Genomic DNA, 11,295 nt, shown 5'->3' on the forward strand with positions numbered 1-11,295 from the left:
TCCAATCCAACACTATTCACTTATTTGTTTACTTCAACGACCATCAAAAAGGTAAATAAAACTTTATTTTACAGCACAGTTTATTTCTTTAATTACAGTCCTCATGTAATGCGCCTCTCTTTCCAAACAGCAATTCCCTTTGACCTTCGACCTCCAATGCCATTCCATCAAGTCATAAATGACCATCACAAATGTAAATAAAGTGACTTTATGTTACAATTCAGTGTATTTCTTTCATTACAATAAAATAGTACATTTATTATACATAGAATAAGGTATGTTGTGTGTAGTTTTAAGGCTTATTTAGTTGAAAAGTATATTTTATGGAAACCCGGGAACGGATTATTCCCATTTTAATGGTTTCCTATGGGGATTTTTTTTTCGAGATACACACTCTTCGCCTTACACACTCTGTCTGGGAACCAATTAAGTTCGTAAGTCGAGGTCTCACTGTATATATATATATATATATATATATATATATATATATATATATATATATATATATATATATATATATATATATATATATATATATATATATATATATATATATACAGTGGTGGGCCGTCAGGGCCAGCAAGGCCTTCTCTGCTGGCCTAACATAATCAGACGTAATTATCATAATTATAATAAAAGTCAATTTCATTCAAAAAGTATTTTTTCTAAATATATATAATTATTCTACATACTGTTTTCTTGATGTTATATTATATCCATTTGGTTATGCTCCTTTCAGTGTTGTAGTTTTAGGTCAGAGTTTTTAATCCAATCAGAATTCAGCTAGTTTGTGTCGCCAGGCTGTATGAAATCTGACTGACGCCTTCAGAATCAATAGTGAGGGCGTCTGTGCGCTGTACTTGAACGGGTACATGTAGTTGATAAACAGTTGTGATAGCCAATCAGATCACGAGTTGGCACAGTAAGGCCAGCTAGAGGGCCTCGCGTTGAAGATGACGTACGCGTCCTGTGATTGGATACTCACTTTACCTCAGCCCTCAGCGGAGGCAGCGCTATGCAAATCAACGAAGCTGACAACAGATCAGACCTGGAAACTTTAGCAGAAAGTATATCTATATATATATATATATATATATATATATATATATATATATATATATATATATATATATATATATATATATATATATATATATATATATATATATATATATATATATATATATATATATATATATATATATATATATATATACCAAGTATATCTACTCGCTTTTTTTAACCCACAATGTCTGAAGGAGAAGACATCTCGCTGTCGCATGTAGGTAAGCCTATTCTCAAGAACAAATGAAAAAGATTTGTTTACTTTTATTTTCAACAAATAGTTCGTTTTGTGAACGTCTTGTTGTTTTTCTTATATTAAACTGACATTTTGTAATTTAGCGTAAAATCTTGTTAAAGATTGCATATTCTTGGTGGACTTCATAAAACTTTGTGGACAAATGATTTTAAATTTCCTTTTATTTTTAAGTGTTTGCAGTATCACGTATAGTGAAAAGTTCTAATTGCTGATGCAGATTTATTGATGTGTAATTGCTCCGGAAAATAGCCTATGTTGTAGACGATTAAGGTGATGCCACACCCAGTACTGCGTGCGTGTGCTTTTGTAAATGATGTTCGTGTCATAAATTATGGTATTACGAGGGATATTTGTTCAAGTGTGTATATACAGTAAAGTCTCGTTATATCGATATTCAAGGGAGTCCGAAAAAATATCGATATAACCGGGACTATCGATATATCCGATATCGATATAACGAGACTTTATATATATATATATATATATATATATATATATATATAATATATATATATATATATATATATATATATATATGTGTGTGTGTGTGTGTGTGTGTGTGTGTGTGTGTGTGTGTGTGTGTGTGTGTGTGTGTGTGTGTGTGTGTGTGTGTGTGTGGTCGGAGCACTCGGGGCAGTGACCCCCAAACTCGACGAGTGGTTGCAACAGATCCCGGGAACAACATTGGATATCTCGGTCCAGAAAAGCGCAGTGCTGGGAACTGCACGGATACTGTGCAGAACCTTCAAGCTTCCTGGGGACCCGAGCTAAAATGGGGGACAGACACCACCCATGAGGGGTGAGACGAGGATTTTTTATATATAGGAATTCGACAATCTTCCACAATTTCCAATACTATCGACCTATTTTATTACCCTTGCCTTTTTTTCTTCATCTTTATTAAGTTCATATAGTTGCTTGTTCTGTAGCGACAAGGGGGCACAAGCCAATGTTTTATTGTGCTGGTCCCGGATAAATACTACAGAGGGTTGTGTCAGGAAGGGCATCATACACGGACGTAAAAGCTGGGCCAACACCAGTGACGTGCAGTGAGGTTCATGGCTGGTGAGGTACTGACGTCGTCACAGTCAGATTTACAAAGCTACAAAGTAGCTTATTGACATTTGATTGGCAACAGTTAACGTGTTTTGTTTAAAATGTCATGTCAGCATTCTTTATATATACAAACTGTAGCATAGAAAAAAAGAATAAAACATTATCGTGTTACCTTTACTTATAAATAAAGTCGATGCGCCGCTCCTTCTGAAGAAAGGCGTCTAACTTCTTTGTAGAAGCCTTCCTTGTCTTTTAAAAGTCTCTCTGTCTCAATGGAGATCACTGCCAGTGAAGAAAGTCGTCCTTGATCAGTCCTGTTGCGACTGTATGTTTCAGTCTTTTCAATGCTGAGAATGACCGTTCCACTGATACTGTAGTAGCTGGAATAGTGAGCACAAGCTGGAGCAACTTTGTCGCCTCAGGAACAGTTTCAATGAGATCCTTCTTGGCCAAAAAGCTGAGAAGCTGTCCAGGAGATTTACATTCATCCCTCACCGTTTGTGAGCTATACAGTCCGGTGTTGGTCTTCCTTTAATTATTTTCTCCTGCTTCGATTGGAAGTCCAGTTTAGAAAATTCTTTCAATTTAGATATTTAATCCTCCATTCTGAAAAAAAAGGCCAAGGAACACGAAAAAAATGACTGGAGGGTTGCACTTTACTTGCTAACGGTTGACTGTAGCTTGCTGTCACTAATTCTATTCTGCAGCCGAGGAGTCACAAAAAGGATCTGTAATCACCAGCGCCCCCTGTCATGAGGCAGGAGAACTGTGTGCCTCAACTATGCACACAGTTTTGATAAAAATAAAATAAACACTGTAGTACAGTGTTTATAATGCACAGTGACTGTACATTATACACACTAGCTAAACTGCAGAAATTTAGTTCATGTACTAAAAGTTTTTAAACACTTTAATAGTGACATGCAGAGGGACAGCAATGTGGTCTCACTGCAGAGCAAGTCAGCACAGTTATCATAGTCATTGCGCGATCCGTCTCTACTTAGTATTTGAACGGTAAATGTGAAAAATCAGTGATTTTGAAAACAAAAATCCAAAAATGGTGAAGTTAAATGGAGAAAAACTTTAAAGTACACATCACTCAAGAAATATAACTGGTTAATTTATTTCTTTCATTTGATATTTACATGATGACAGGTGAGGCACGACCTCACCTGCCTCCCCTGACTGCACGTCACTGGCCAACACAAACATGCAAATCAAACCTCTGAAGATGGAGGACACTGATTTCGCTGTGGCGACCCCCGAAAGGAAAAGCCGAAAGGAAAAGAAGATTCACTCCTTCCTAATCACAACAAGGTGATTTTTAGTCGACATTTTCAGAACTGTCAAGCTCCAAAGGTTGAAGTGGCCAATCCAATCGCTCTCAGCATTTCTCAAAGAGTGGCAAATACTGTCAAATGACTACATCTCTAAACGTTGCCCCCAACGGGCCCTTGAAAAATCACTACAACATGAGTTCTATTTTTAACATGCAGACAAGAACACATTTTCACATTCCCCGCCCTGTTTAATGCGTGACGAGAACATCTGTTGTAGTTGTTGTCGTCGTCATTATTAGCCTGCAGGTACATGACAGCATTCCAGAAAGCCCAACGCAAGTACTAAGAGACAGAAAGCTGGTATGCTATTTAGCTCAAAGGACAGGTCAGGAGGTCATATGATGGGAAATATGCGAGAATGTACTCAAAATTCATCAATTACATAAGTAGACAGACAGACAGACAGACAGACAGACAGACAGATCCATGCACAAACACTTGATTGTTCATGTGGATGAGGCTCACTGAACGAGACGAGTGATCGATACATAAGCAACGGAACTTGACATTCTCCACCACCAGTGAATAACCTTCCCGCCAACCCCCCACCCGAGCCACCCCGCTCACCCCACTCGGGCAGCTGATTTAAATCGGGTCTGTCGGACTCTGACAAAAGAGAAAGGTTTGATTGATAGACACTCAGGTGCTTAAAATGTATGGCTTGTGTTGTCTGAGGAAAATAAAAGGGGAGGGGGGCGCAGTCTTCCATTGCAATATCGCCAGACACTTTTGTGGGTTAATTATAGTTCATTCATTTAAATTATATTTTGAATATATGTCACCAAAAACAAATACAAATAAAATGCCATATATCGGGATTGTATGGTAATTATTTTCCCACACACATTTCTAGGCAAACCAGGACAAGATGGCTTTTAATGAAAGGCCAATCAAGTGGAAGGTCCTGACTGCAAAGTACAACTGGCTCAAGTTACATAAATGCACAACAACCATGAAATATATAAATAATATGGAACTCATCAAACAAAGACTACTACCGCTACTTCAAATGAATTTGGAGCGCAGATTACAACAGAGCATCGAGACAGCCCTTAGGGGTCTTTTCAACACTTTATGGATCAAGCAGGACCTAAATACAATAAAAGCAAACCACTTCCTATACAACCTGCTCATTTCAACTGAAGCTGTTCCAGTACACTGTTCCAGTACACAGCAAACCAACCCTACATGCTCGTTTGTTCACTATCACATCACTGAACAGGCCAAAAGGCAAACGTGCATTTAATGTCACAGATGCTACAGTGCCAAACGTAAGGATGCCAAATGGGTAAAAAGAATCCCGCCAGTTCACATTCCACATTAGGTCACCCCCTGTTTCTACATACGTGAGCTACCTTGTGGTTTCGGGGAGGCCCAGGTGAGGATGCGTCGCACCAGGCAGCAGTTGAACACGACTTTCTTGGAGAAGCCTTTGCGGGAGGCCGGCAAAGCATCGTGGGGTTCTGCGGACGCCGTGCGCATGACACAGAACTCAACAGTGTGAGAAGTAAAAGCCGATGTACACTCCTATTCAAGAAATCCTGCCGAGACGTCAGGAAAACGAAAACATAAGAATACAGCTGCCGTTAACGTGGCAAACCGACAAATCACACAGCCTACCTGGCAAAATGATCCACACTGGCACTTTCCCTTTTCTGAGCCAAGAAGCAGAATATAGAAGGGGATTCTGAGGGAAGATGAGGAAGGTAAGAGAGAAGGCTAACAGAAAGAGAGAGAGAGAGAGATTGAGATGAAGGAGAGAGAAAGAGAGAGAGAAATTGCTCCAAACGAAAGCAGCGTTGAGTAAAATGCCATGAGGGGGCTATTAACACCCCCATACAAGTTGCCGTCTATTACCGTACAAAGAAGAAGCACTTGCTTTTAATGTAATGAGGACCACGCACACACCGGCAGTTGTTGACTATGAATGTATCATCGCCTTCTCATTTAATTAGAGTGCAGTAAGAGATGGCAAGCTGATAGAAAGATGGTATGTATAATTGCTGCCGGTGAGATGAAGAGGAGATTTGGCCGTACTTGGTATGGATATTTTTATTTTTTTTAGCTTCTCACAAATCAGTGTTGGCAGATCACTTGCAAAGATGGCATGAGGGTAGAGGGGCTCGTGAACACGCACACGCACAGTGACCTTGTCCTCCAACTCGCTGGCCAAAATTAGCCAAGGCACCAGGGAAATGATCCTGTGGAGTAAAGCCGCCGCAATGCAGCAATGGAGAAGAATAAGTCGGATGAACGGTACCGCCATTGATTAAAAAAAAAAAAAAGTCTGTAATGCATGTGTTAGTTTCGTATATTTAATGTTATTTGTGTGCGGTATATCTTATAGCCGTGGTTTCAAACCTATTGACACCAAGTACCACCTGAAAAAAAATAACTGAACAGGATTTATCGATGAAAAGGTTTCTTCCAGGCTATTGTATGAACGATCAAACTTGGATCGTTCATACAATAGCCTGCTTAGGCAACATAGGATTAGTCATACTGATGAGGTGATACCGGTCGAAGTGGGGTAATCAGGCCAGTCGTTAGTCAGAACAACAGGAACTATCAGTGCAGCTGCAGGGAGTAGACCTCTGCTCCCCCCAACCTGAGAACAGGGACCTATCATCGCAGAGTCCGGCACCGCCATGTCTGGACAGTATATATATATAGGGCCTAAACTACCAGTAAGGCTTTAGTTTGCTGACGAAGTTTCTTGGATAAGAAGCGAAACGTCTGACACCTTCAAAGAAGTACACATGCTGGCTGAAGAAAGCTTTCCATCGATGGACCACTCCTGTACGACTGAGAGCTTACAGAGACGTGAACAGGATTTAGTCAGTGAGTCTATTAATGGCCAATAGAAAGAGGCTGCGTACCACACTTTGGATTGGATTTGCCTTTATTAGTCTCGCAGTGGAGAAATTTACATTGAGAATCAATTTACAGTAATCCCTGGTTTTTCGCGGTTAATGGAGACCAGGACCAACCACGATAGACACAATTCCACGAAGTAGAGTTATATAAAAATAACCCACGTGATGGGACCCACTTCTAGGCTCCACGTGATGGGGCCTAGAAGATGCTCAGGCAATCTACGTGGCTGTAAACTGTGAGATATCGTGCTTTCATTGGGTGACGTCAGCACTCAGAAAACCTTTGTCCTCCACCAACCCATTTCAATTTTGCTGCTGTAGATTGCAAATTTCCACATTGTGGGACTATTAAAGGCTTTCTGATTCTGACATACTGCACTGGTTTACTTAAAATCCTAAATATTTGCTCTTTTTACCGAATTAAGTCCTGCTGTTGCCATGGCAGCATCCAACCCCAGCTTCCGTGATCCTATAGCATCTATCCCTTCATTGTGTACATCAACAAACTTCCTCCCCAACCCACCATCTTCTCCTGGCCTAAGTCCCAAGGCAGATGGTCTAAGCAAGTCCCCCGCCATGCCACACCCGCCCACCAAAGGCAGCAAACAAACAAAAAGCTGACCAACAGAGAGGGAAAAAAAGCTTACAAGTCCATCAAGTCAGTTTGGTCCTGCCTGAGTCCAACACAATAACAAAGAAAACAACATTAGTTAATTTGATCATCAAGTAAACTGATGGTGGTTTTTTTCATCATACAAACATCGACAAACAGAAAACATGATGGAGCTTGAAAGTTGTCCTTTTTTTCTAAATTGTTAGGAGGGATAGAGAGAATAGAGATAGAGATAGATGGGAAACGTCATAGGGAATTGGGCTGTTAAAAAAAGACAATATTTAATTCTGTAATTCATTTTTTTTGTCTGCATAGTTTCCTATTTGTCTTCACATTATCAATAGGTTTCGTATAATTATGGACATAGAATACAAATCAGGACTTCTGGCTTCTATAATTCACTGAATATCACATTTTGGTTTCCAAGTTTAAAATAAATGTTTTTTTTTTGTGTATTTTTGTACGTTTAATGTTTAACAAAATATTGTTAGCAACCTTTTAGAGCCGAATCGATTATTTTTACTAATTGATGAGAGGGGCCCCAACTTAAACCCCAACTTAAAAAAGACGGTCTTTTCAACATTATAACACTACATTTTTAAGATTTTTTTTAAAAAAAAAAGAGAGCAAACGTTGCAGCAGCTGTCAAGCTATTCAAACACACCAACAACAAAGGCCAATTCAAAATAACTTATTTTGCCATGTACAGTAATATGTAAACAATGAGTGCATTTATAAATGAAGCGTACAAAACATCTCACAAAATCACGCGATACTTTGCAAGTACTGTAAGTACAATAATTTGTACAGGTAAATGCCGAAATCTTGGGAGGTCGACAGGAAACGTGAATTCAAGTGGATATTTTTTGCTCGCCATTGACAACACAGATAAACTTATTGTGCAAGTTGTGTTTTATTTTCTCAAACTGAAGCAAGTAATCCACGAGAACATGCAACTCTCACAAATAAATAATCGGACAAATCCTACCAATTGACGAGACGGCAGCATCCACGCGGGCGGAAATGGATAACACTCTTCGTCTTGTGTCCATGTTGAGGAGAAATAAACCAAACACTCCACGGCGAATTTAAACGAAGAACCGGGCACGAACCAGTTGCTTTTGGTCCAATCTTCGGATGGCTTGGTGCGCGTGCTCGCACCTGGGCGAGCGCGTGCACAACGAGAGCGAGCCACAGAGTCCGCTCAAGACTTACATCACAATTAAAGACATATGTGGGGACAATTTGGAATAACGTAATTTTACTCAATCAGAACGTTTGTTTTAATGACCGCCATCTAGCGTTGCCGTTTGTTGTTGTTGAATGATAGCATAGTAAGCGGTGCTATTTTAATAATAATAATATTATTGAACTCAACTTAAAGGACAACCGACGTCTCCGGACAAGTTGTGTCCATAATTTGTAAAGTGGCTTCAAATGACTTCTAATGAGCGTATTTTACAAAGATTCCACCGCATATAGCTATATTTTACGTTTTAAGACTCCTGCTGAATATTCTGGAAGTCTTGTTTTTGAGTTGGTGACGAGTTCTTATGTGACGTCACTGAAGGAACGCCCCTGACCGAAAAAAGGACACATTATAGCAGTCCTTCCATCACGTCAATGCTTGTTTGGTCTAAAACACAGGTGTCAAAGTCAAGGCCCGCGGGCCAAATCCGGCCCGCGAAAGCGAATCAAACTTGTTAAATTCCATTATGATTGCTAAAATCTGAGCCAAAATTTCATATTTTTGGATGTCAACCACAATAAGTCATTATTCTTGACTCCAGATTTGAAAACGAATTATTCATTAATTTGCTGTGTGCTCTATATGTAATACAGTAAAATCTCATTATATCGATATCGGATATATCGATAGTCCCGGTTATATCGATACTATTTCTCTGCACGCACAGAGAAAATTACATGCAAACAGGGTCGGATATATCGATAGTCCCGGTTATATCGATATTTTTTCGGCCTCCCTTGGATATCGATATAACGAGACTTTACTGTATTTGAAGGGATTTAAACATTCTAATGGGTTCCCCAAATTCATAACGGCCCTCGAGAGGAAACCATAACTACAATGTGGCCCGCGGCAAAAAATGACTTTGACACCCCTGGTCTAAAAACCTAATGTTGCGCCAGAAGAGGGCGTCCAAGCTCCATATACGGAATTTATCAGTCTGTGGAAACGCAATACACTGTCATGTCTACAAGAGGTCGCCATTTTCTTCTGCCTCTTTTTTGGTGAAACACTTACCCCCAATGTTGCCTCAAAATGGCACAGAATAAATTCTTTAATCAATTGCAAACATGTATTCTTTCCTCTTCAGAACTATTTGAATCATATTCATAATTGGACGTGTAACAAGAAAACATATGTAACATAAACAAAAACAGGGTCACAACCACCCTCTGAGTGACCCCCTTTAGCGTTTAAGTTGCTCAGGTCTAGGGCTAAATGACAGACATGTCCATTCCATTAACCACCCCCCACCCATGTCCCCCCATTCACCATGCCAAGCGCCATTTTGCAAATGAAATTGGTTGCATCAATTGCGGCGCTATCGCCCAGGCTGCCTCCTCATTTATATTCCACCGGTGACTGACCTCCACCAGCATACCCTCCAAAGTGCGGCCCAGGGGCCAAATGCGGCCATTGGTCAATTTTCATGTGGCCCGCAGCCTCCGTCATAAAATCAATACAGTCTAGCCCGTATATAGATTTAGATATATACATCTATATAGCGTATATAGCGCTATATAGATGTTTTCCTCTTGAGAATTATTTGAATCATGTTCATAACTGGATGAGTAACAAGAAAGCATCTTTTCCGAATCTGAAGCCATTGTTTTGATTCTGCAGCAATGCAAGACGTCTTGGCGTGACGTCACGAACTGGGGGCGGGACTTTCTGAAAATGCCCAATTCACAGCTCAATTTTTTGCAGATTTTGGACACTTTAAGTCATTTTTATTGGTGTTTTGCATCTGACTAAAAATATCATACTGCGTGTTTTGGGTATTTTAGATGCTATGAAACGTTTTTCTGATGTCAGTTAGGAAACAAAAGAGTAACGTCGGTTGTCCTTTAAACCGAAGCTAAATATAGATCCCTAAAAATAAAACAGTGTTTGATGTTGTTTCTAAGAGAGCACATTTTTAACAACAAAGCTGACTTTTCTCCTAAATATACCACCAACTGATGCTTGTACTGTCTGAATTCCTACATATGATAGTTGTCCATGCATGTTAAGCGCTGTTACAGCTTCAGCTGTTGTTATTAAAGCGCTATATAAAACAATATGTATCATTATTATGTTGATTTTAATTAATCATCTTCACTAAAGCAATCAGTTTTTTTAGTTCATACCCAACGTGTTTCTGAATTCAATCTATCAATTAATTGTCCTCTGCATAATTTAAAACACTGATTAAAATTTGTGATAACCAATATTGCTGGGCAATGAATCTCGGTGAAATATGTTTCATTAATAGTAAATTTTCAAAGTGACCCCCACCCATCCAAAAACATCTTCCCTTAACCCACAGGTGTCAAAGTCAAGGCCCGTGGGCCAAATCTGGCCCGCCACATCATTTTTTTCGGCCCGCGAAAGCAAATCAAACTTGTTAAATTCCATGATGATTGCTAAAATCTGAGCCAAAATTTCATATTTTTGGATGTCAACCACAATAAAAGTAATTATTCTTGACTTCAGATTTGAAAACGAGTTATTCATTAATTTGCTGTGTGCTCTATATGTAATATTTGAAGACAACATTCTAATGGGTTCCCCAAATTCATAACGGCCCTCGAGAGGAAACCATAACTACAATGTGCCCCGCGGCAAAAAATGACTTTGACACCCCTGCCTTAACCCATTCATCGCCAGACGATTTGCAAATATGTGTCCACTCCAGTGCCATTTTTTTTGTCATTTTCACTCAAATTGCAGGAAATATTGAGTTTTAGGACTACATCAACACTCAATGCAGCGTAAGAAACCTTAGACTCTCTTCTTTCATCAGAAAAAAAATAGTTAATTCCCAAGTTATATGGGTCTGGAGTTATGAGATTGAAATG

General features: G+C 39.4%; 1 protein-coding gene across 1 annotated transcript in view; it reads right to left on the reverse strand.

Moving 5' to 3' along the window:
• The window catches only part of kcnip4a (potassium voltage-gated channel interacting protein 4a), a 66,572-nt gene extending 57,994 nt beyond the window's left edge, over positions 1-8,578 (reverse strand). Inside the window, exon 1 of the mRNA XM_088990353.1 lies at positions 8,195-8,578. Coding sequence (XP_088846479.1) covers positions 8,195-8,258 — 64 coding nt within the window. The 5' untranslated portion in view covers positions 8,259-8,578. The remainder of the gene's footprint in view (positions 1-8,194) is intronic.
• Between the last annotated feature and the right edge of the window lie 2,717 nt (positions 8,579-11,295).

This window comes from Hippocampus bargibanti, linkage group LG02, assembly GCF_051943395.1.
Source record: "Hippocampus bargibanti isolate YZ-2025 linkage group LG02, ASM5194339v1, whole genome shotgun sequence".
Taxonomy (NCBI): domain Eukaryota; kingdom Metazoa; phylum Chordata; class Actinopteri; order Syngnathiformes; family Syngnathidae; genus Hippocampus; species Hippocampus bargibanti.